The sequence below is a fragment of the Urocitellus parryii genome, chromosome 4 (genome assembly GCF_045843805.1).
Source record: "Urocitellus parryii isolate mUroPar1 chromosome 4, mUroPar1.hap1, whole genome shotgun sequence".
Lineage (NCBI taxonomy): Eukaryota > Metazoa > Chordata > Mammalia > Rodentia > Sciuridae > Urocitellus > Urocitellus parryii.
The window spans coordinates 205,737,138-205,764,097 of NC_135534.1; the positions used below are offsets into that span (position 1 = coordinate 205,737,138).

Below are 26,960 nucleotides of genomic sequence, written 5' to 3' on the forward strand. Positions count from 1 at the left end.
GTTTTTAAAAAGGAAAGAAGAAGACGGGTGTGACGGTGTGTGCCTGTAATCTCAGCTACTCAGGAGGCTGAGGCAGGAGGATCCAAAGTTCAAGGCCAGCCCTCCAAACTTGGAGGACTCTCATCTCAAAATCTAAAAATAAAACAGGCTGGGGATGTGGCTCAGCGGTAGAGAGTTTGCTTAGTGCATGAGGCCCTGGGTTCAATCCCCAGCATCAAACACACATGCCCAAAGTCAGAGTATTAGGAGAGGCCAGGAAGATGGCCCCGACCACACAAGGCCATTGAAAGGAACATGGAGCACATGGGAAGCCACCTGAAATACTCTGCGACACTAAATTTGCACTGGTTTTGTGGACTTGGTCCGCTGCCCAGCCCTCCTGAGTTCCACTTGGTGGTAAGGGCTGAAGACTCTGAACTACATTTCCAGACTCTCCTAATTAAGGCTCCACCAGGTTTTGCAAGAGAGATGGGCTCTCATGGGAGATCTGGAAAGCAAAAATAAGGTAATGGAAAAAAAAAAAAGACCAACAGCACCAAATGCTAGAGTTGTTTGGGACATAAAACGCCTTCATACGTGTGAAGTGCTTAGAACTGGCGCCGAGGGGCTGGGCGTGGAGCTCGGTGGCACAGCACCTGCCCGGCAGGCACAGGGCCCTGGTTCCAGCCCCCGCCCCGGGAAAAATCAAAACTAGACGCCAAGTCGGTAGTCACATCATTAGCGACACAGTAAACCTCGCGGCATCATCAGAACACAGGCTGATGATTCACACCCACCAGGGCCGCCAACAGTGAGACGTCTTCACAGGGGCCTCGGCTCACGGCTGGAGCCAGTAGGAATCCCACAGTGGCCACGGCTGGAGCCTGAGGAACTAATTCCCACGTCCAGGGATTTTTGACAGGACCGCAGAAACCTCCAATCGAAAAGGAAGTGCCCATGTTTCAGGAGTTCCTCAGCATTGTGCAAGTGCAAGGCATTCTGCTGGCCCACAGAGCTGCAACTCAGACGATCTCCTTGCTCCATGGAAGTGCTGACGGCGTTCGGAAGGCTTGCCAATGGTCTAACTCGAATATATCTTATTTTGTCTCAATATAAATCTGGGTCAGTCTTTCTCCTATTTCACGAATACAAGGCAACATTTGGCAGTTGGTGCAGTGGTGCATACCTGTAATTCCAGCTACTCAGGAGGCTGAGGCAGGAGGATCACAAGTTAGAGGCCAGCTTCAATGGCTCAGCAAGTCTCAAAATAAAACATAAGAAGGATCGGGAGTATAGCTTAGTGGTGGAGCATCCCTGGGTTCGATCCCCAGCACAGTGGGAAAACAGATTTGGTGAGATCTTTGAAACAATGTCTGCCCTGGGCTCCCGTTCTCTTAACTGTAGACAACCCAATTCATGGAAGATAATAACAGCTACCCCTTCTAGAGGCTCTGCTCCCAGCACCCTGTGAGGCAGACACTGTTCATACCCCCTTATTTGTGAGGGTAAAATGAGACATAGAAAGGCCAAGGACTCACTGGGTGTCACATGGCTATTAACTGAAAAAGAGATGAGACTTGAAGCCGGAGCTGCAGGCCTTCATCTTTAGTCTGTCTGACCAGACGGCCCTGCTCCTGGCTTCCTCTGTTGGTTGCCCACGTGGTACTAAGTTCTCAACAACCAGGTGTCTTTCTGCCTCCATAACCCTCCTACGGCACGGTCAGAACTGTGTCTGGTTTTGGACGCCAGGCCCCCGGGCAAGGTGCAAGGGGCAGAACCGGAACATGAGAACAGCTTGTCCTGAAGTCCACCATCTCAGCCTCCGTGGCACAGAAGCACGGCCAGAGAGCGTGTGCAGAAGGAGCTGCTAGGAGGAAAGGCTCCTCAGGTTGGCTTTGTTTTGTGGGGCGGGTGGCGGTGGTATTTTTTGGTGGTCCCCAAAGTAGAAAACCTACTACTGATCATTACAGGTTGAAGAGGTGTGCTGCGTTTGGAATTGTAATATGGAGAGGAGGGACCCAACCCTAAGGACAGGAGTCGCATTACTAGATGGAAAACTTGAAATGTAAAATGTCTCGCATCTATGGTAGTCGTTAACTTACAAAATATTGAAACAAAATTATTACATTTTTCCACGTCCTCTAGGAAGTGCAAATTTGTGTTATTTCAAACCTACATTTATTCCAGGTAAAGGAAACAAATTCCAACAATAGAAGAGGGTACCTTATAATCATCACAGTAAATGGTACTACTAACAGCAATCAAAACAATAGTAAAACTCAAGTTTTGCTTCAAGAAAGATTTAGGCTGGGGCTGTGGTTCAGCGGTAGAGCGCTTGGCTGGCAGGAGTGAGGCGCTGGGTTTGATCCTCAGCACCACATAAAAATAAATAAATAAAATACAGGTATTATGCCTAACTACAACTCAAAATATTTAGTAAAAAAAAATTGAATCAGATAGCTAATAACTTTGTTCTCAGAGATCCAAAGCACCTCCAACATAAAATTCTGCTTGAAAATGTTTACTTATTACTAAAATAAATAGAAATACAGTTCAACCAAGTGAGTAGACTACAGCTTCTTTATTGTAATATGTTATTATGAAATTATTTATTTATTTTTGTAGAATGGAGAGTTAACCCAGGGCCTTGGACATGCTAGACAAGTGCTCTACTACTTTTTTTCTTGGGACAGGGTCTCACTAAATTGCCCAGGCTGGCCTAGAACTTGTGATCCTCCTGCCTCAGTCTTCCAAGTTATTGAGATTTACAGGCGTGGGCCACCAAGCACAGCTGAAATGAATTTTTTCATGTTTCTGAAAATATAACTTTGCTTTATCTTCTTTTAAAAAATATTCACCAGGGGCTGGTGGCTCAACCAGTGGCGCGCTCGCCTGGCATGCGTGCGGCCCGGGTTCGATCCTCAGCACCACATACCAACAAAGATGTTGTGTCTGCCGAAAACTAAAAAATAAATATTAAAAAAAATTCTCTTCCTCTCTCTTAAAAAAAATAAATTAAAAAATATTCACCATAGTGATGTGCACCTGTAGTCAGAGCAGCTCTGTAGGCTGAGTCAGGGGGATTGCAAGTTCTAGGCCAAGGCCTGTCTGGGAAACTTAGTTTCTAAATCAAATTCGAGGCCAGCCTCAGCAACTTAGTGAGGCCCCGGCTCAACAAAATAATAAAATAAAAATAAATAAAAATTTAAAAAGGGTTGGGGGATGTAGCTGAGTGGTAAAGCCCCCCTGGGTTCAGTCCCAGCATGAAAAATAAAAAGCCTATTGACAGTTGTTTGACTCTACGGTAGCTAACCTTGCAACGCATACTAGGATATCCAAGATCTTTATGCTTAAAGGCCTTATTTACTGCACTGATTTATTTTTAAATTTTAATAATAGACTTCGTTTTTAAAAAGTAGTTTTAGGCTCACAGACAGCGCAAGCAGAAAGTGCAGAGTCCCCACGTTGCCCATCAGCTGGGGCCACCATTCATTCACATCTTGAGTGGGGGGTGGCGCAGGGGCAACTGACAATCCAGGACTCCTACATGGTCATAAACTCAGGGTTCACTTGTGTGGCTCAGGTCTGAATTTGGCCAAATGGATGACATAACTTAGCCATGGTTTTAGTGTCATACAGAATTATTTTATTGCCCTAAAAATGCCCTGTGGCACACCCCCCCGCCACCCCCCCTCCCGCCTAGCCGCAATGGCCAGTCTCTTTCCTGTCCCTGTCATGTCCACTCTTCAGAATGCTGTGGAGCTGGACCTACTCACCAGGCCACCCTGGCTCTCTACCTTGCAGCAGCACGGACACTTCTTCCTGCCCTCCACAGCCCGAAGCCCCTCCACCCTGGTGCTGGACAGTACTGCCTAAGCATACCGCCCGGTGGTCGCTACAAACATCCACGTAGGAGGTCTTCACAGATATTTCTCTTTTAAAAACAAATCCTGGTCTGGGGATTTAGCTCAGGGGTGGGGCACTTGCCTAGGACGCCCAAGACCCTGGGTTTGATTCCCAATCCTCCCCAAAATCATGAATATCCAATGTGTGGCGAGTCATAGGCAGGATCCGAAAGATAGGGAAACTAGCAGAACAATGCTCTCTTCTCCAGGGAAGCCTTGCCTCCACCACCTCCCCTGTACATTGTCACATCATATTATGTCCTCTTGTGGCACTGATTAGGATATCTCTCCACATTTACCTGGTGGTGTTTGGACTGAAGTCTGTCTTCACAATCAGACTGTGTTGGAGCTGCCCGGGACACCACAAAAGCCCCAGTCTGCAGCGGGCACAACCCACAGGTCCACCCTGCGACTCACCACTTAGGAAACAATAATGCAGCTGGGCCAGATCTTTCCAAAAGAATCTCTACAAACTCTGGGGGCGGAGGAGGGGGGACTGTCACCTGAGACTTTGAAGTGGGGACTTTATTTCAAGCAAACAAAAATCATCTTTTATTCTTTAAAAATAGTCAAGAAATAATAATAAGCAAATGAGTTGATCAAATCATTATATTTCTCCCCCAGAAAAAAAGCTGACATAAACCAGCCAAGTTGACTTTCTGGATTAAACTAGCATCGATGGCACTGATTTCATAAAAAGCATTGATGGAGGGCTGGGGACAGAGCCCAGTTGGTAGGGTGCTTGCCTTGCCTGCACAAGGCCCTGGGCTCAATCCCCAGCACCACACACACACACACACACACACACACACACACACACACACAGTGTGGATTTAATAGTGACATTGGATAAAAGCTACACCCATGGAGTGGCTCAAGAAGACATTTCAGAAGATCGATTTTGTAATTTGCTCTGACATTTTACAAATCAGTAACTTAAGTTGCAAGACACAGCACCACGACTGTCCCTCCGGAGCCCCAACCGGCCCAGTTCCAAGTCGGCGATCATTAACCGGGAGACCTGAGCGACAGGCCTCTGCTCTGGTCTGCGCAGGGAGGGCCCGAGGAGCGCAGGAACCTCGAGACTGCCCAGCACAATGCCGTCCACCACGAAGACGCTGGGCCTCGCTAGATTAAAAACAAAACCAAAGGCTACAGGAGTGGAGACCAAGTGCTCCGTCCCCCTTGGAGGCTATCCTGCTGACTGCTTTTTGGGCAACAGAGCGATGTTTTAATCACATTTCTCAATCCGAATACTAAGAGGGAAATTCTGTTGGCGGTGGAAACCCTGGCACGACACAAATAGCATCCAGCCTGGGCCTGTGCCTGGGAAAGGGGCCGCTCATTTTCATCTCAGCAATGCCCGCGGCCAGTCCTCTAGGGTTGCCTGCTAACTCTTCTGTTGGGCATTTTTCCTTTTTGGTTCCCTAAGTCTTGCCTATTTGGGAAGAGCAAGACTGCAACTTGAAAATTATTTCTGCAGCAACTACACTCAAAGGCCTTAGGAACAGCAGAGCTTCCAGTAGGTGGAGAAGGCACTGCTGGCCCCTCAGCAGGGAGCCACCCCTTCCAGCCTGAAGGTCCTTGGACTGGCTGTCAATGCCCAGCAGAGCCCAACTCTCAAGGACTTTGAAAAGCTGCCATTTCTTAAAGTGCAGCTCAGAATAGGGCTCAGGCTGGCCCTGGGGGCTGTGGGTCAATGCCACACCCCGTGACTGCCGCTGCTTCAATCACTATCACTCAGGTACACAGAGGTCCCACCATTGCAGACAACAACCAAACCAAACCAAAAGGAAACAAAACCACAGGTACTGAGGTCCAGCCCGTGGAAGGCCCAGGGTGTGATCCCCAGCACTGGGAAAAAAGAAAAGCAAACGTCTCCCAGATAATGTCAAGCAGCTGGTTATCTTCTCAAAGTCCTTCTGATAAAGGCAACTGGTCATTCAGAACAGGTGGGTTTTATGTGATGAAAATTGCTATACAATTTCTAGAAATCTCATCCCCATTAAACTGAAGGACGACTGTCAAGCTGTTTCCTATGTGTCCCCCCCCACCACCTGGGTCAGGGCCTTGCCCTTACATGTTAGTGGAAGTGAATCACCACACAGGCAAACTGAATGGCGTACACAGCCAATCTAACCACCCGGGTTTACCGTTGTCTTGAGCCACATGGTGTGATTACAGTAAGGTATAAAAACGTCACCTGGGCACACGTCGTAAACACCACCTTCTGCTACCTTAGCTCAGGTCTCCTTGTGTGAGGAGAAGACAAAACGCCTCTAAGTGCTAGTTTTGGTGGCTGGCTTGACAACTGATGTGGTGGCAATTCATTTTCAGGGAGAACAATTCCTAACGAGTACTTTGAGTTCTGTCCAGTGCCGCAAGTAGCCCCTAATGCCCTCAGACTGGCTTGGCCACTCAGATGGCCCTCACAGAAACTTCCAGAAACACAACCCAGCCATCCTCTCAGGCTGCGGGAGAAATTTTAAAGAACTTTTCTGAAGATTAAAGACTGACCATTTTACAAAGAGATAACAAAGATGCGCAGCACCCATCTATTTTTTTTTTTAATTGAGAAGGACTCAAATAACATAAAATTAACCATTTAGAAGAGAAGAGTTTGAGGCATTCAGTTCCTTCAGTGTTGCGTGCCCAGGACCTCTGTCTACCTCTAAAATACCTCATCATCCCAAAGTTACGTCTGTGTCACTGAGCACCCTACAGCTTCACGAGGGCTGTGAACCAGGCAAGGACCCCCCCTCCCGGCCCTCGCCTTTGGCCAATACCAATGTGATTTCTGTCTCTCTTACTTTACTTATTCTGGACATTTTATCTAAATACAATCTGCAATGTGTTTGGCTTTCATTTTGAGTGACATTTTTAAGGTTCCTCCAGGTTGCAGTGCAATCAGGGCTTTGTGGCTTCTTTTGGCCAAACACCATCCCACTGTACAGACGGACCCTGTTTCCTCCATCCACTGAGCTGTCCGTGGATGCCTGCGTTTCCCCATTTCTTGGTGGGTTTTTTTTGGGGGGAGTACTGGGGATTAAACCCAAGGGCACCTAACCACTGAGCCACATCCCTGTCCCTTTTTATATTTTATTTATTTAGAGACAGAATCTTGCTGAGTTGCTTAGAGCCTCGCTAAGTTGCTGAGGCTGGCTTTGAACTCACGATCCTCCTGCCTCAGCCTCCCAAACTGCAGGATCACAGGGTGCGCCACTGTGCCTGGCCTGACTTTCGGCTTTTGTGAACGAAGGTATTTGTTTGAACATGGTTTTCAGTCCTTGGGGTTTCTACCTCCCAGCGGCAGGGCTGGATCAGATGGTGTGATGCTGTCTAGCCTCTGGGGAGCTGCCCTGGGTTTTGCCAGCGGCTGAGCCATTCTGCATTCCCACCAGCAACCACGGGGTCCGGCTCCTCCACTTGCCCCCCGCCCCCACACACACCTGATGTTTCCTTACACTTTTCTGATCAGAGCCACAGGGCCATGAAGGCCTGCCCCGCTCTGGTTTTGGGCTGCCTTCCTGCACCAGTGGTAACGTTCAGCGTCTTTTCATGTTTGCTAGCCGTCTGTGTCTCTTCTTCAGAGGCCCAGTCTGTTCTTCATTACTTCACTTCGTTCGTGACAATAAAGAAAAAGGATCTCAGTATTTATTACCATTTTCTTTAAAACTGGCTCCCACAGGCACATTTTAAAAATCTATGTTTGCAAGTGGCAGTTGTTAACTAAGAGCCTAAACTATGTGTTGACGAAGGGCAAAAATCAAGGCCATTTTGACCTTGCCAAATGCCACATTTATTGAGCATCTACTATGTACAAGATGCTGGTGGCACAGCACCAAACAAACTAAACAGCTGGGTGTGGTGGCGCACGTCTGTAATCCCAGAGACTCGGGAGGCTGCAGCAGGAGGACTGCAAGTTCAAGGCCAGCCTCAGAAATTGAGGGAGACCCTGCCTCAAAATAAAAAGTAAAAAGGGCTTGGGATGTAGCTCCCTCGTTGGGTTCAATCCAACAAAAAAAACAAAAAGACGCCATTCTTCAGTAAGGGTCCTCGCCTGACTCCCAGCCCCTGCACTCTGTGGTAGGTGTCTCTCTTTCCTCACTTGTGCCTCCCGAGTGCCTAACCCTGTTCCTCAGACGGACCACAAGTCAAGGCCGCTCAGCACACAGTTTGTAAATGGGACTTTTCTCTCCTTCCCAGCTGCTCTGGTCTCCGCCAAGGGGAGAGTCAGGATACAGATGACATTTGGGTTTTTGTTGGTTGGCTGTTTTTTCCAGGACCGGGAATTGAACCCACGGAGGGCTTGACTACTGAGCTCCATCCCTAGCCCTTTTTATTTTTTGATTCAGGTCTCACTAAGCAGCTAGCAGCTGAGGCTGGTCTCGAACTTGCAGTTCTCCTGCGTCAGCCTTCTGCATCTCTGGGGTTACAGGCGTGCACCCTGTTGGGCTCAAGTGACCCTCCGGGGGAGCTGGGACTTACAATACATATAATCTTTTTTTTTTCTGGGTGGGGGGTAACCAGAGATTGAACTCAGGGGCACTTGACCTCTGAGCCATATCCTCAGCCCTATTCTTTCTGTATTTTATTTAGAGACAAGGTCTCACTCAGTTGCTTAGCACCTCATTTTTGCCAAGGCTGACTTTGAACTTGAGATCCTCCTGCCTCAGCCTCCCAACTGCCAGGATCATATATATCATCTTTAGTTCAGCTTACATCTGCGACAGCTCAACAGCCAGCCCCCGCACGACAAGCACATGAGCTAGGTGGGCTTCATTCATCAAACAAACATTTATTTTTATATAGACAGCTCTTTTTATAGACTAGCACACACGGTGAGACCCAGAGCACAGCTAATGAGGACATCTTTGCCTGCGTGTCCCGCTGACACGTTCTCAATCTTCCTTTGATAATCAAAGAGAATTCGTGGGTCTGCATGGAATGACAGTCTTCATCCCACCCCACGGCTTCAGACATCTTCCTAGGGTTTTGTCTAAGGACTGTTCATTCCACTTTCTTGAACAATAACTGCCATTTTTTTCATCCAAAGAAATCCAGAAGGTGAGGAAAGGAGGCCCGACCTGCCTCCCTCTCCACCAGGAACCGGGGGCTTTTTTTGGTACTGAGGATTGAACACAGGGGCACTCACACACTGAGCCCCACCCCAGACCTGCTTTGTGTTGTATTTAGAGACAGGGTCTCACTGAGCTGCTTAGGGACTCACTGAGTTGCTTAGGGACTCGCTAGCTTTGAACTTGATCCTCCTGCCTCAGCCTCTCAAGCTGCTGAGCTAGAATACTTGTATCAAACGGATACCTGCCTGCCTCAAGTTTTCTGGGGTATTATTTACCTACTTTACTTACTTGCCAAACTACCAAAGTGACAAAATGAATTGAAGAGTCAACCTTTCAAGTTTCTCAGCCAAAAAAGTTTTTGATCAGCAAAACACTCCTTGGTATTTTTGCCTATAGTCACACCCAGGACACTCAATCCAGGGGGGAGCCTGAAGACTCAAGCAGTGGCCCTAATGATTCTATTTACGTGCCACTTTTAAACCACTGAACCTTCACAGACCTCCCATTAACATTGTCAGCATTTCTGTGAGCTAGTGTGGGAACTATACATAAAATTCTACACGCAGATTCTAGCCTTAGAACTAGTCACTGGGCTATAATCGACACTGACGCATTCTCCTATGAACCAATCCTCATGGGATGAAGCAGAAAACAGGACTCAGATAACCTAAGAACACAGTTGAAGGGACTCAGTGTTCTTCCTGTGGCCTGGTGTGTACCCAATTCCTTGATCTCTTCTATTATACCAGAAACAAGGAAGTGCTCATTGAGTTTCTTTCTTTCTTTCTTTTTCTGTACTGGGAATTGAGCCCAAGGGCTCTTTCCCACTGAGCTACATCTCCAGTCCTTCTTATTTTTGATACAGACAACTTATTTTGATACAGACAAGTTGCTGAGGCTGGCCTTGAATCTGGGATCCTCCTGCCTCAGCCTCCTGAGCCACTGGGATTATAAGCGCTACCGGCACATGCCCTGCGCCCAGCCTCTAATGAGTCTTAATGTCTTCATGTCAGAATGTCTCACTTTCCTACTCTGTCATCTTCAGAGAAAATAAGGATTGAAATTTCTTAAATGTTTCTCAAATTTTCAATTCCATATTCTAGGGGATTTCTTCAAAGAGAAAATGATCTTATTTTATCTTTAAACCGGAATAAAGAGACACATAGTCGCCCTGTCCTTTAATACATGAGGGGGTTCATGTATTAAATGGTGGAGTGTGTGCTTAGCCTACACACACACAAAAATAAAATACAATAAAATGAGAGCTGGGGGTGTAGCTCCATGGTAAAGCCCCATTGAATTTAATCTCAGTGTCCCTCCCAAAGACGGGGGGATACTGTTACTACCATCCATCACAATATCCAAGGATACTGTTCCAATTACTATTATTGTACGATAAATCACCCCCAAAACTTAGCAGGAAAGGATAGGAACACATGGCTTGGGCCGTAGCTGGGACTCTGGCTGGTGGCTGATGACAACTGTTGTTTGCCTGTCAACAGGAACCTCTGCGACTGGCTTCTCCTGGGGTCTCTCCAGCGGGGCCAACTGGGCTTCTTGACAACATGGCGCTGGGTTGGAAAAGTAGACACCCCGGAAGAACGGGGCAAGAGGGCGTGGTCCGTTCTGGTTCTGCCCCAGAAACCACGTGGTATTGCTTCACCACTCTCACAGGTCACGAACGTCTCAGAGGAGTGTCAGAGTCACGTTGTGAATGGCATGAGGATGGGGGTATGGCGGACACCTTGCAGAACAGAAGGGCGCGTAGTGAAGGAGAGTCCCCCCAATCTGATTGGCTGGTGACCTGGCAGTACCCGTTTTAGACTGTCTCTGAGAAGACAGGAGGAAAATTACACAATGTGTGTGACGACAGGAAGTCTTAGCCAACAAGGTGCGGATTGATGAGTTCTGAGCTTCTCTATGCATCTCCATAGGTCAGAAGAAGCAGATGGGCAGTTTTCAAAGGAGCGAGTCTGTCTGTAAAAGCCTATTAAAGTGAACCATGGGTGGCATTAACTCTGATGGCTACCAAAGACTGATTGCCCGCCAGCGGCCATTGATCGCTGCTCTGCACATTTCTGACGGGGTAGAGTAATTTCACCTCTAAGCATCTGGAAGCCTCAAGCTCCACTGTTACGCTCTTATAAGGATTTACAAAATCAGCCCTCCAGTCTACCCCCAAAACAAGTTTCACACAGTGGTTCTTAGTAAGGTGGACACTTCACAACCAGAGGGCACAGCCACCGTCCGGAGGGCAAGGACAGGTGTCCTGAAGTCCAGAGTTGAACAACGGTGCTCGGAGGACTCTAGCTATGCCAGAGCTTGGAATTTTACCCTCTAAATCCTAGCTTTCACATTATCTAAATTTATGTCTTCAGTCTAGGTCTCCTCCCTGAACTCCAGATGCACATATTTAAGTGTCGGCTGGATAACCAGATCCCGACGGCACACGTCCGCGACGCCCTGGGTTTCCTGCCCCTTTACCGCAGGTCTCCACACTGGTACACTGGAGTGTCTGATACACGCTGCCCTTTTCCTTGGCTCAGAATGATGCCTACCACGTAGTAGGTGGTCAGCAATACCATCTGATTTAAGAAATGATGACTTACTAGTACCCAAGTGAACCACAAAGCCAGAAGGAAGGGGGGGGTGTCTGAAAACGGAGTGGAAGCAGCTGGCTGCGGAGAGAAGCAGCCCCAGGACGCTGCAAGATGTTAAATTCATTGTAAAGAATAAAATAAGCAGGCAGGTGTGGAGGTGCACACCTGTAATCCCAGTGGCTCAGGAGGACTGCAAGTTCAAAGCCAGCCTCAGCATCTTAGACTCTGAGCAATTTAGTGAGACATACCCTGTCTCAAAACAAAACATAAAAAGGGCTGGGGATGTGGCTCAGTGTTAAGTGCCCCAGATTCAATTCCAGTATTAAAAAAGAAAAAAAAAAGGCAAAGATTAAGGATGAATGAGAAACCAAATGGCACAATGCTCAATGGCACTACCTAATCCACATCAGAACCGTAGGGGAGCTTCTCAAAGTGTAGATTCTTGAAAATATGTAAATAGATCATAAAATGACTGATTCTCAGTCTTGCCAATTTGGAAAGTGATGAGATAAATACCCAACATCCAATCTTGGTACCATCTTTGAAAAGCAATTTTGAACAGAGATTAAAATAAAAAAGATCTACACATAACTAATTATGCTGCCCTCTGCCTAAAGAACAGAATGGGTTAAAACGACCCACCGTCCACACAGTATCAGTAAAAGGTTCCACCCAGCCTTAATGTAGATCCATCCCTCCAGAGCAGATGAGTGCCTCCGGCTCCCAGAGCTTGCTGTCACCAGCCATTATCTTCACCCAGTTCTATTCTGATTTTATGCTCTCCAAGAACCTGGTGCAGAACTTAGCTTGCCACAGAGATTAGCCTCTGGGAAGAGAATGTTCAGATCAACAAATACGAATATCCAGGCTCCTTAGGAAAGTATCCCTCACTCGGCGTTTGCTTTCTGGGGCTGGGGATGAGACCCTGGATTTGATCACCAGCGCTCCCTACCACCTGGCCCCAGTGCATTTAGGTTTGTTCATCAGTCTTGAGAGTTTGGTTATGTGAGTCACTTCCAGGCATGCTACACTCCAACCACAAAATCTTGTTGAGCTGAGGTTCAAAAGCATCTACAGGCTACAAACTACCCCGGGGCAGGAACCTGGTCTTAGCAGGACATGGCGGCCTACACCTGGGCCCCAGCTACTTGGGAGGCTGGGGTGGAAGGACTGCTTGAGTCCAGAAGTTCAAGGCCAGCTGGGCAGCACAGAAAGATTCTGTCTAAAAAAAAACAGGAACCACATGTTGGTACTTAGTAGATGCTCAAAAAATACACAGGGAGGGGTAAAATAAGTCCCAAGCAGATTAACTGTTTTTCTATCTTATCCGGAAGTTATTTTCATTATTCATTTGTTTTATTTATTTATTTATTTTTTTGGTACTGGGGATTGAACCCAGGGGCGCTCTACCACTGAGCTACACCCCCCGCCCATACAGATAAATTTGCATGCACATCTACACTCAGGAAATCCAAATGCCTTTAACACTGTCAAAGGCTCCACCAGGAATTTCCATGTGTATCTTCAAATATAAATATTTTAAAATGTCTTAGCTATCTTTGCTAAGAAAAAAATCAATCCCAAACTAAGTTGACACATAGTATTATCTCAAGTGGCAAATATCCACCTTTTGAGGGGAGAAGTAATGTGACTTCAGTAGGACTTTTTAAAAAAAGTGGTAAAAATAGCCAAAAAGAACTATGACCCTTAGGGACAGATTGAAATATGATCTCTTCAGTAGACTCAGGTATACAGCAAAACTCAGTATTTTAGTGTCTAGGAGTATGTTTTGTGATTTTTTTTTTAAAGGAAAAGATAGTTATACAGTTGATGTGGCCTCTTAAATCCATATTACTTTCCAAAGCAATGATTTCTAGGCACTTTCCTGATATCAGGCCATTTTATTTTATTTTTATACTGGGACTGAACCAAGGGGTGCTTAACCACTGAGCCACATCCTCAGCCCTTTTTTTGTATTTTATTTAGAGACAGGGTCTCTAAGTTGCTGAGGCTGCCCTCAAACTAGTGATCCTCCTGCCTTAGCCTCCCAAGGAGCTAAGATTACAGGCATTCGCCACCCATCTGGCTTCAGGTTATTTCAATTTAAACTGAACTTTAGAAACAACGCTTTTTGTGAAAATCAAGAGGCTAGGACATAGGGGCTGGGGCTCAGGGGTAGAGCGCCTACCTGGCATGTGTGAGGCCCTGGATTCGGTTCTCAGCACCACATATAAGAAAATAATAAGGCCCATTGACAAATTAAAAAAAAAAAAAAGGCGAGGACGTGAACCACTCACTTTTTGGGACATCTGTCTCCACGGATGTGTTCCCAGGAGCTGGGTTTCTCCTCCACCCTGCCGTCATTATGGTAAGTGCATTTACTCATCACCTCTCAGCCAAGAATCAAAGAGCACTTTCCAGACAAGCCCACACTGTCACGCCTCCTTGTGAAGAGAAAGGCAAGCACCATCCTCCCAGGGAAAGGGAGGGACGGAGACGCAAGGACTTGCCCAACACTAAGAACGTTAGATGAGGTAGTGGGGCGCCCAGCCCGAGCTCCTGAGCTGTGCAGGTGGCCGGGGGCCTGCACCCTTCTCCCTAGCGCGACATCCAGGAATCGGATCTCGATTTGGCTGCACAAATAGGAGGGGAAGAGCTTCCTCCAAGGTGCCAAGTTTTCTTTTGCCGTAGATATGAGAGAAAATGTTTAGTTTCTTGTTCCTCGAGAACCAAAACTTTGTTTGTTTTCTGGTTTTGCTTTGTTTTAGTCCTGGGGACTGAATTGGGGGCCAAACACACAGCAAAGTCCCCAGCCCCACCCCCCTTTTTGAGGCAGGGGCTCACTAAGTTGTTGGGCTGGCCTTGAACTTGTGATCCTCCTGCCTCAGCCTCCGGAGTCACTGGCATTACAGGCCTGTGCCACCACACCCAGGAAGAAGCAGCAAAACTGAGAGTCCTGCCGGTGACATGTGGAGTACCCCAAAGAGGCCAATACCTAGATTCCTCCTGCTCTTTCTCCATTCAATTAGAAATTCCTTGAACGGGCCTGCGGGGTGTAGCTCATGATAGAGCACTTGCCTAGCAGGAGTGAGGCTCTGAGTTCGACTCCCAGCACTGCAAAATAAGTAAAGAAATAAATTCTTTCACCAAGGCATGCTTGTAAGACACAAAGTCGGAAGTTTGGTACTAATCATTAGGATCCAGACAAACTAATCTCTGAGGGTGTACCTCAGTGGTAGAGCACTTGCTTAGCATGCAGGAGCCCCGGGCTTACCTCCAGCACCAGAACCCCAAAACTCTGGGTTTGAAAGAAGGAGAGGATCTCTTAGCACCAGCAGACAGCCTGCTGGTGTTAAACTTCATTCATAACTGTTGCTACGAGGTCCGCAGCCACAGCAGTGTGAGTCACGGCTTGTTAATAGGAGAGGCCCCAAGAGTTTCACCACAAGCAAAACCTCACAGGAGTGAGGGGTGGGACAGGGAACTGTGAGCTACAGATACAGAAGGTGCAGTTTTTAAAACTATTATCAACTTACTTTGTGTTGAAAAAAGAATTAAACCAAACAAAAATAAAAACTCAAGAAACAAGTTATAATAAAACTCTAGAAGTAGCCCTCACTGTCCAGGTGACACTGGTAAGTGACTTCCCTCTGAGACTCATCCATAAGATGGAGACAAAAGGCACATTCACCAGGTGCTTTTTAGGTTATGGAGGCTGTACTGAAATCCCCTAACCAAGGTGCTTTGGGCACTTGACAAATGTCAGTTCTCTTCTATGTTCATGTTTTAAAAGATGGGCGGGGAGGGGATTTTGGTTCTTTGTATGGTTTTTCACAAAAGCAAGGAAGCAGAACACGACCACGCGTAGCACCAGAGACTGAGGACTCCGAAAGCCCACGTGGACACAAGACAATGAATGGCAAAATGTCATCATCCGTGAAGCTGGGTCACAGGGACATGGGGGCTCGTAACATTGCTTTCTCTACATTTGTTTGAAAATGTCTACGTGAAAAAGTTCAGACAATAGTCAGGCACAAAGGTGCAGGCCTGAAATCCCAGACACTTGGGAGGCTGAGGCAGGAGGATGCCAAGCCAGTCTCAGCAAGTTAGCAAGATCACTGGGATGTAGATCAATAGAAAAGTGCCCCTAGTGACCAAAAAAAAAAAAAAAAAAAAAATTCAAATAATAATGATAACTTTTAAAGTTTTGCACTTAAAAAAAGTGTTTGGAGAGAGCTGGGGTTGTGGCTCAGTGGTGGAGCACTTGCCTAGCACATGTGAGGCACTGGGTTTGATCCCAGCACCACATGTAAAGAATAAATACATAAAATAAAGGTATAGATAGATAGACAGTGTTTGGAGGGGGCTGGGCCCTAGCTCAGTGGCTGGGCTGTGTTTGCCTGGCATGTGTGAGGTCCATCCCTAGCACCACAAAAAAGGAAAAAATAGATAAATAAATAAAAAGATAGAGAAGGGAATCTACAGCCTGAAAGGCCTTGGGTTGAATCTGGGCTTCTACTTGAACTTGGATGAGTTCCTTTCCATCTGAGCCTCAGTGGCTCCATCATGAGAGGGTTTCCAGTGGTGGGGCTGATGCACAGAGCACTGCTGCCCAGCTGCCAGGCGTGTCCCCTGAGGCTGGCCTCGTCTTCTGAGCTGAGGTCATGTTTTCTACAGCACCCCAGCCTACGCCTGAGCAAGATGGTAGCCAAGGTCCCTCTCTTCCCGGGGCGAACCCCGGCTAATGAAGGAGCTAGGTAGGGGAAAGGAGTCTGACCATTTCTGCTGGATCAGGTAATCTCTGCTCTGGAGCACCTGGGGCCTGGTGTTCTGATCTGCTGCTTTCCTCCCTCTTCCTGTCACAGGGCTACTCCCCAACCTCCTGCACCCACACCGTCCTGCACCAAGGACTTGAGCAGCAGGAGTGGCTCACCGCCAGCTCTCAGCCAACTCAAGGATGAGAGCACTTACCAGCAGGGCTTGCTGAGATCGGCACACAGGTGAAATGGTACCAGATGGCCAGAGTTTAGGCATGTATAAGCTGTTTCCAGTTTTAGAAAACACAGACTACAGAAGTACAAATGGAAACTGTAGCTGCTGAAATGGATACAAGGAAACGGCAGATGCTAGTTTAAGAATTGTGAACTAATTACTATGAAAAATCAGATTCTGAGCTAGGCACCCTTGCACATGCCTGTAATCCCATCAGTTTGAGAGGCGGAGGCAGGAGGATCAAAAGTTTAAAGCGAGCCTCCAGAATTTCACAAGACCCTAAGCAAAACAGTGAAACCCTGTCTCTAAAAAAAATGTAATAAAGGGCTAGGGATGTGGTTCAGTGGTTAAGCATCCCTGGGTTCAATCCATGGTAGCAAAAAAAAAAAAAAAAAAATCCTGGGCAAAAATCTAATTCTGGCTGGGAGCAATGGCCCACATTTATAATCCCAATAACTCGGAGGGTCAGGCAGGAGGTTTGCAAGTTCAAAGCCAGCCTGAGCAACTTAATGAGAACCTGTATCAAAATGAAAAAAATAAAATAAAGAGGACTGGGGATGTAGCTCATCGATCAAATGCCCATGAGTTTGATCCCCAATACCAAACCAAACAAAAGACTAATTCTGAGTATTAGAATGGCATGCCCTAATTTAAAAAAAGAAAAAAAAAAGGGAACACCATATACTTCATGTAATGATATAGTCTAAATGTGAACAGTCTTAGGCTTTTGCAATAAGGAAATGAAGTCCCATCTATATTTCTTTCCTTGTTGGTTGGTTAGTATCAACAATGGAAGTTATGTAAATTTAACACAAAATCTTACAAATAGGATGAGGCTTATGAAATAAAAGTTGGTTCTGGGGCTGGGCACGGTGACACACGCCTATAATCCCAACGGCTCGGAAGGCTGAGACAGGAGGATCCTGAGTTCAAAGCCAACCTCAGGAAAAGCAAGGCACTAAGCAACTCAGTGAAACCCTGTCTCTAAATAAAATACAAAACAGGGCTGGGGGTGTGGCTCATTGGCCAAGTGCCCCTGAGCTCAATCCCGGTATCCCCCCAAAAAGTTCTGGGCTAGGGCTGTAGCTCAGTGGCAGAGTGGTTGCCCAGCATATGTGAGACACTGGGTTTGATCCTTAGCATCATATAAAAATAAATAAAATTCAGTCAATTCTGTCCATCTACAACTACAAAAAAATTTTTTTAAGTTGGTTCTCATTGGAAGACCCAAACCAAACAAACAAACAAGCTTATAGTCCCAGGTACTGGAGAGGCTGAGCTGGGAGGGTCCTTGAGTCCAAGACAGCTGGGTCACACAGGAAAACACTTGAAAACAACAATTGTTAGTGGTATTGCATCTTTAAAACCTCATAGATCTCCAAATTGCTCTCTAATATAATGTGCATATTTGGCTTCTTGCGATTTAAAAAAAATTTTAAACTTGACACCCCGTGAGGCTCTAGCTAGTAAGAGTACACGTTGCTAAAACAGGAGACAAATATTTCCTCATAAACACGAATTCCAGGAGACTTCACACCCACATTCTGAAATCTAATTAGATTCATTTCCCAGGGCACTCATTTATTCTTGGTAGCATGCAATTTTTAAGTGTCAAAATAAAACCTTATTTTTAAATGTGGGTGGTGTTGTTGAAGGAGCATGAGTAATCCTTGCAGGAAGCAATATCGGCCAAAGAGGGGAAGCAGGAGATCCTGGACAGTCCTTCCAGAAACACGAGTGGCAGAGCGGTCACACGGTAGGGGAGGACCCTCACAAACTCCTTGAGGGACTCGAAGGAGTTTTACCTACCAAATGCGGCACAGGCTTTGTGCAGGATCCCGTCTACCGCAGGAGGAAAAAGCAACAGGCCGATGTGAACAGGAGCCTTGGACCCATCAAGCCGCCCCGGTTTTGTTGCCTTTCAATTACCATCTGCTCACAGGCAAAGTCGGGGTGCGAGCGTGTTGGAGTGAAGATGACAGAATTAATCTCATTCATCCTCTCTTCCTAGGAACGTCTGTCCTGCCCCCATAGTTGGGGAAGCGCTTCCTCACCTGGCAGCCTTGCTATGTTCTTCCCAAACAGGAATCTTTGAAGGGCAAAGAAGAAAGAGCAGGAAAGCTGTGCACGGTTGTTAAGGCTCCGATTTAGCCATCAAGGGCGCAAGGAGAAGTCATAATTCTCAAAACCTCAAACTGTTAATAATTACTTCAAGATTAAAAAAGATTAAGTATTACCTTGTTTAAAATTGTAACACATTTTAAATTTCCTATATAAATACACCTATACTTATCAGGCATGAGTAGCATGAATGACAGCGGAGTAGTAACTTTTCAACCTGACTTTAAAAGTCAGAGCCTCTGGGGTGTTGCTGGAGGGGGTGGGGGGAGAGAGTCCGCCTAGCATGCAAGGCCTCACACAAGGCCTCCAGATCAATCGCCCAGCACAGCAGAAGACAAAGGGTACCTAGACGGTTGGCCTGTACCTATGGGTGGGGGCTGGAGGAAGTGACATGCCTCTGTACCTCCCACTCAACTCTGCTGGGAACCTAAAGCTGCTCTAAAAAGAGACTATTTCTTTAAAAAGATGCCTAGAACTATGTAAAAGTTGCCAGTTATAATTTTGAAAATGCAGGAAGGTGCTATAATGACATTCTTATGATTTTTAAAAAAGTAAATGTTAAAACAAAAGGAAAAAAAAAAGGACTCGATCATTCATTTAGTAAATATTTATTGAATTCCTACATGGAGTCAGGCTTCGTTCCCAGGACAGTAGGTAGATAATTCTTACAACTGTTGCCTATTCAAAGTGCATCCTGCAACCCATGTCAATAGAGTCAGCACAGGTGGACGTACACTATGAGTCTGACACTACCTTAAAAACACAGGTCAGAAAGGATTCACAGAATATACTGAGGTGCTTCTCACTAGCTGACCACCATGTATTGCTCAGGACTCCCTGTTCTCTTTCTTGTATGCTGGCTGCTTCATTTCTCATTAGCACCTGAGCAAAGAAATAAGGATGGTGCAGATGACACCAGGCGACAGCAAGACCAGGTCTGTCAACGAAGAATCTGGGAACTGCAAAGCCTGCAATGGTGACAGCTAAAATCTCCAACAGATTTATTCATATGTCACACTAATGAGCCAGCTAACAAAAAGCTGCACCGACACTTCAATAATCTGTCACTGCCTTCCAATAAATAGGTACAAAAAACCCACTCCAAGACTCTTGCTTTGCCATCTCTCCAATGACCAGTCACAATTTCAACAAGGTGGTAGACAAGTCTACCCTGTTGACATTACCTTTTAAACAAAGTGTTAAGTAAATGCCTTTTGGCTTCTTCTTCTTCTTCTTTTTTAAATTGGTGGTTCTGGAGGTTGAACCCAGGGCCTGGCACAAGCACTACACCACTAAGCTGCATCCCCAGGCCCTTTTTGGTTAATCTTACATAGAAACTTAAATGTCAGCATTCACCTGGCATGCATGAGGCCTGGGGTCAATCCCTAGCACTGTAAAAAAAAAAAAAAGAAACATAAGGGCTGGGGATAGAGCTCAGTTGGTAGAGTGCTCGCCTCACATGTACAAGGCCCTGGGTTCAATCCCCAGCACAAGAAAGGAAGAAAGGAAGAAAGAAGCAAGCCATAAATGTTTATTTTGATTCTGATGTTGCAGCCTAGAGGTAAAACCTACTTTATCTGCTTTCATAGAAATAAGTAGAGATCACTCAATGTATATATTGTGACAACAGACTTGAACAGGGGCCTTGTACAGTAGCTGTTCAATAAATTTTTTAAAAAATTAAAGGTGAATTTATGAAAAGTTTATAAGTTTTTTTTTCTTTTGTATCAGGGATGGAACCCAGAGGCATGTAAACACTGAGTCACATATCCCGGGCCACCCCGTTTTTATTTTTTAATTATTTTTTATTCTGGGACAGGGTCTCACTAAGTTGATCCTCCTGCCTCAGTCTTCCAAGTCGCTGGGATTACAGGCGTGAACCACTGCCCCCAGTCAGAGATAATTTCATTCAAACTAATTTCTTTCTCCTTTCTTTTCTTTTTTAAATTCCATTTTATTAGTTTACTTTTTAATGTGGTGCTGAGGATTGAACCCAGTGCCTCACACATGCTAGGCAATTGCTCCACCACTGAGCCACAACTCCAGCCCCAAATCTAATTTCTTTAAAATAGCCATTTAACTTTGTTATAACATTCTGATACAAAAAAACAAAAGCCACCCCCCTACAGAACAAACAAACAAACAAAAACAACTGAAAGCCCAATGTGAGGCTGGAGATGTAGCTAGATGGTGCAGCACTCGTCCAGCATGCGCAGGGCCCAGGTCCAGTCCCCAGGACCACATCAAAACAAAACAAAAGCCCAACTCAAATATAAATTAATCCAATAAAATCATCACAAATTACAGGTTTTGAGTTCATTTTTATAGTTGCACGATGACTTCCTGACAATGACAATTTCTCAAAACTTTCCTAAAATATGATTAATTTTTATAAAATATTCAAAGAACAAGAGAAAGGTTTAACTACCTCTAGAAGCAGGATGTGGCTTAAAAGCAGGTCTTTAGTGTGAAATGCATTTTTTTTTTTTTTTAAATTCCTGTGGGCTGGGGATCAAACCCAGGCCCTTGCAAATACCAGGCCAGCACTCTACCACCGGGCTACCTCCCCAGCCCGGTGGTAGAGTTTTAAAATGCCTACGTGGACTTCACTAAAGTCCTACAATGTGTGCAAACTCTGATTGCATTTGTGAAGGTCCATGCAAGCTGCAACCACCTGTTACAAATAACTGAGGGCCACCCAAACCATAGGCGGTCTCTCCATCTAGAAGCATGACTCTGCCAAGTGAGGCTTTAGGGCCCCGTCATTATCTCATTACACATGTGCATGATCCCAAGCCACCATTTAAGGAAAACCCTCAATCACTGCTTTCCTCTGGGCTGCCCAGGCACCGCACATCTCAAGCCTCTGACCACCAGGAATGGGGGCCTGTTCTTCAGCTCCAGCTGCTTTCATGTTTATCTCAACAACCACTAATAGGTTAAGGCAGCTGAAGATGGGCATCTGGCTGCCCTGTGTGTCTTTGCATTTCAAATTAAAACTAAAAATGTGGCCTCTTCCAGTCCTGCAGTACTGTGCTCTTTCCCTCACCTCCACTAAAAAGTAAGTGGCTCACGGCAGAGCTCCCCAGGCACAGGAATGCCTTGGAAAACAACCCCTCGGCCCGTATTTGTACTTACAGACCTGCTGACTGGCTCACTCTTCCTCATCAAGTTACCAAGTGAAAAAATGTTCCAATACTTCACAATTTCTACCTTAAAATGTTTTTCAATTATTTTCATGTAGAAATTTCATGCATACACAGTAGAAGGAATACGAGCAGGAGCTCTTCTGCATCCATCATCCAATTACAATAACTACCTTCAGGACCAATTTTGTTTCAATATTCCCCACCCACTACGACTGCAAATTCTGAGGCAAACGCAAGATTTTGTATCATTCATATACATTTCAGTACCTCATTATTTATTTATAATACCTTTAAACAAAATTAATTTTTAAAATTATTTATTTTTTAATGAGGATGGAGCCCAGTACCTCACATGTGTGAGGCAAGAGCTCCATCACTGAGCCCCCATTTGCTTTTTCCTGATGTATCATAATTGTACCTCAGTGTGGGATTCACGTGCCATACACCGCACACACACAACCTCGTCAATCTCATGCCCAGAACCTTCCCCACCCATTTATTCTCAGTGACTCCTGTCCTTGTCGTCCTTCCCTTCCCTCCATTCTCAAAAGAAATATCTACAGAATGATGCAGGCAGTGGGAGCTATTTTATCATTTCTTCCCCCAGCCACCCACCCCTTGACTGAGATACCTGCTGTGACATTTCACCGACTTCACTATGGAATGCTTACCTCCATGTCTGTCCCTATTTCACTCAGAAACATATTGTATTTTTCCCTCCATAAATTGAACATTGGGGGAAAAAATTCTATCCTCTTGATGAGGATTATTTCTGATATGTTCCCCCATCCTCAAATAACCTAAAAAAATAAAAGGGAAGCAGGGCCCAGAGGCGGCTGCCTGTAATCCCAGCAACTGTGAAGGCTGAGGCAGGAGGCTCTCAAGTTTTAGGCTAACCTCAGTAATTCAGTGAGCCTCTGTCTTAAAATAAAAAAATAAAAGGGTTGGAGGTGTAGCTTAGTGGTAAAGCACCCCAGGATTCAATCCCCAATACAAAAGGGGGGAAAAAAGTCAAAGTAAGAAGAAGAGGCACTGAAGAAGAAAGAAACACAGACCTAAAGAGGTGGATCTCTGCCTAATTGGGTGCAAATATGTTAAACCATTAATTTATTTTCAAAATGAAAATTTGTAAACATCAGCTAAAATTTTGTCATGAATCCCTTTAGATAGAGGATGTTTATAAAATGAATTATCTTAATTTAAGGGAGCTTTTGCCCTCAGGATTTTAGTATTACTAACAGTAACTGCTTTGGAGCCTAAGAAATGGTTATGTAAAAACAATTAAAGCCAATTTTTTTTTTTCTTTCAGGGAGGATGCGCTCTGTTTCTGTAATTGCTCTAACCTTGTTTTATTTTGACATGAGATTTCTTGGCCTCATCCCAGACAGCAACCACCACCCCACACTTTCTCCTCCACACCCTTCACAAATGGAATTCCAAAAGGTAGGAAGCAGGCACTTCTGCTTCATCCTGGAGTTCATCCTGGGCCATGGCGTTCTTGAGCACAGTTCAGGGCAACAATCGAGATTTCCGCTGCTCTTGCCCCTGACCACTGCACTGCCGTCTCTGGCCCATGATCTCCCCAAAAGCCTGGGGAGGGCAGGGAAACAATCTGGGTCCCAAACAGCCTCTCCCCGCGGGTATGGCCTGTGAACTGCCTCGGGTCGCCTGGTGGCTCTTGGTTAGGCGACAGCTTCTAGGCACCAAGCTGCTTGTTTACCCCAGGCTAAGGGCACCGGCCGAGGCAGCCCTCACTGCCCACCTTACCCACTTGAAACTGTTTCCTCTGGGCAGCAGATAAAGAACGGCTTACCCTGCGAATGCTCTTTCCTGAAATGGATAACGAAAGACCTCTAACTCCTACTACTTTCCTCCTCCAGGCCAAACGCCGCAGCCCCCTCAAATTCAGGATCTGAGTTGCCCAAAGAACAAATGCGCCCCGAACGGCTCGGGTCCCAAGTCCCCGCTTCCAGAGGGAAGACCTCACTTCTCGTCTTTGACACCCCAAAACCCAAGGCGGGGACCCGGAGCCCGCCGCGGCCGCCCCGCCCCCGGGGGAGCGCCGGCTCCGCGGCAGGGGGAAGGCAGCCCGGGACCCAGCCGCGGGCGCCGGCACGCGTTACGCAGCCCAGCAGAGCCCAGGGCCTCCGCGCCCCGGGCCACGGCGGTGCGGGCATCGCCCCGGGGAGGAAGGCTCCTCCCCACACGCCCGCCGGCCTCGGGGCGCCGGGGAGAGGGAGGCCGGCCCGCGCCCCCTCCCGGGCCGCAGGGCACCGGGACCCGCGCCTTCCTCCCGGGCGGCAGCGCGACCCGGTCCCCTTCTCGGGCCGATCGGACCCAACCCGCGTCCGCGGCTCAGACCGGCGGGGACCACAGCTCCCCTCGCCTCCAGAAGGCGGACTGGCGGCACCTCCTGCTCGGCCCAGGCCAGCGGGGCCACCGGGACCCGCGCCTCCCCCCAGGCCGCGGGGAAACGCAGCCCGCGCGCGTACCGACCCGGCCGCCGGCGGCCCAGCCCCTTACTCACCCAGAGCTCAGTGCCCCAGCTCATGGTGCAGGGGGCGGGAAGGGGCGCCCCGCGCGGCGGGCGCGGCTCTCCGGTCCCCCTCCCGGCGATCGCCTCGCCCCTCGAGATCCCCGCGACCGCGGAAAGAGGGAGTCCGTGCGGCCGCCGCCCGCTCGGGATCGCGGCTCCGAGCCCTGGGTCCCCTCGGCAGCTTCTCCTCTCTGTCGCGCCACAGCAAAATGGCCCGAGGAAGCGGCAGCCGCGACAGCCGCAGCGCCCGCCAGCCCCACACCGGGAGAGCGAGGGGAGGGGACGCGCCGAGGGAGGGGACACGCGGAGGGAGGGGACGCGCGGAGGGAGGGGCGGGCGGGGCCGCGCCGGGGGCGGGGCCGGCCTGACAGCTCGCGCACGCGCGGCCGCCTAGCCCCCGGCCTGGCCCACCCTCTCGCCGGCTCCCTGCGCAGGGGCGCGTCGCCCAGGGGTCCGGAAGGACGCGCTGGGAGGCGCCAGTGCCCGCCGGCCCTGAAACCCGGAGGACTCTATCAGTCTCCCCTTTACTTATAGGCAGCCGCGCTCTGCGCTCTCAGGACCGTCGCTCACCTTTGAACCTCGCCGGTCCCTGTTATTACCCAGGCTCTGACGAGGCTGGTGTTCCTCCACCGCCGGGGCCGCTCGGGGCGGCAGGACAATACTTTCCCCGCAGCCGTTCGCGCCGACCTGCTTCTCTGCACGCTCTTCCCACCGCGCAGCCTCCGCGGAGGCCCGAGGAGCCTGGCAGAGCTGCGCGGTGGGATGGGGGCCTGGGACCGTGATGTCCCGCACTATAGCTAGGGGCGTCCAGGCAGACAGCCACTAAGCAGCTCCGAAGGACTCAGGGGCTACAGCGTGATTTCAGATCTCTGAGAACAGTGGTTTTTTTGTTTCGCTAAGACTCTCAGACTTGAAATCACCTTCCCAAATGGGCAGAGCAAAAGCGCTGCTGGGACCACAGAGAACTTACCTGGTTCAAATCCAGGGGCCACACATAAGAGCTGGGTGGTCTCGGACGATGCCTCCATCTGTAGACGCTTAGAGCCCGTCTGGCAACTGCAAGCGCTTATGGATCAGTGTGGTGTGGACCCAGGCGATGGGAACTTGGCCTAGGGTTGGTAAACCGAGAACGCACCTTATCTGGGTTACTCGCTCCCTTTCTTTCTATATGTTCTCAAGGTCCACACAAGTATCTTTTCAAGCTATGGGGGATTTTTGGAGTTCAGAATTATTTCCTCAGAACCATTAGGCCCCTTCCTCATAACTTTTGTTTTTCAGTTAATGCTACTACTGGATCCTTTCCTGAGTAAACACGGACGCCCCAAATCGGCCCCTATTTAAAAACTATTTCACAAGGATTCATTTTTCCAATCCCACCCTCCACTCAACCTGCTTATCATTCTCCTGTACGACAGGACAGGGTGGAGTAGCAAACCCCTTGCAGATAAACCTCCAAATCTACTTCCTTTGTTGAACAGTTACATTTAAACTGTCAAGGTTCTTGTCTGCCTTTTTCCAGTTACAAGCACCCACCTCCCTTCCTTCCCACCTCCCATTTCTGTCTGTTTAAATATTTTGCTCTCACAGTTACCAGGTTTCAGTACTCCTTATTCCGGAGACAGCTAGAAGTTTAACAATCAGAATGGCCAGCCACTTCCCTGCCAAGACAGATTAATAGCATGGGTGCGCAAGGGGCTGGAAATGTAAACAGCCCTGCACAGTTTAGTCTGCTAACAGCTGGAAATGGTCAATGAAATGCAGGTTATCTACCAAGACCCTGCCACAGAATCACCACAATTTCCCTTCCTTCCAAGCCTTGCTCAAACACAATGATCTAATCTAGAGTTCCTGGATAGTTCTCAAAAATAGTGACCACTTGCAAAAATAGGTTAATCAGAAGGTAAAGCAACCTGCTGCTTTAAAGAGAAAGAGAAGGAGGAAAGGATGGCCTATGGGGGGAGGGGGAGAGAGGAAGATGCACCACATGAAGACGAAACTTTTTAAGATGAGTAAGCAGGAAACTGTTAGTTGTAAAGACACATTTAAAGCCACAGCAGAACTGAGTTAATTATACCACTCTGCAAATATCTCTAAGTTGATTAAGTTTTGGTGGTAAATAGAAAATGTTTGAAAGAGAATTTTCAAAAAATAAAGGAGAAAGTCACCATTAATCTTGAAGTGAAGAAAACAACAGGGTCCAGGATAAAAGGAAATAAGTCAGCAGGAAAAAAGAATAAGTACTGCACAGTATTTTTTTTTTTTTAGGAAGGACTAAACACATTCTGTCTCCCTTAGAGTAAGAGGGAGTGGTCATAAGACAGGGTTTTCACTATTGAAACCACTGTGACCTTACCTACCTAGGAATCAACTTTCTCCAGGGGTATTCAAAACCCTGTCTATATAAATGCTGGAATGACTAAAAGGGTTAGTCTGGGTTATAAACACCTGTTTCACCTCTCAGTTATATTTAGGGAACATTGACCAACATGTCATTACAAGGTTAGGATCTAAGTGGGTGACTTCATATATTGCCAATGAATAATCCGATCGTGTGGGAAACAGGAACACTAACAGAACTGAGACCCTGTATAGATTTC

The 26,960-nt window shown here is 47.3% G+C and overlaps 1 protein-coding gene across 16 annotated transcripts in view; it reads right to left on the reverse strand.

Moving 5' to 3' along the window:
- Fnbp1 (formin binding protein 1) overlaps positions 1-24,584 on the reverse strand; it is a 104,823-nt gene extending 80,239 nt beyond the window's left edge. For all 16 annotated transcript variants that reach the window (XM_026386280.2, XM_026386288.2, XM_026386287.2 and 13 more), the window contains exon 1: positions 24,355-24,584. In XM_026386280.2, coding sequence (XP_026242065.2) covers positions 24,355-24,378 — 24 coding nt within the window. In that variant the 5' untranslated portion in view covers positions 24,379-24,584. The remainder of the gene's footprint in view (positions 1-24,354) is intronic.
- Positions 24,585-26,960: the final 2,376 nt, after the last annotated feature.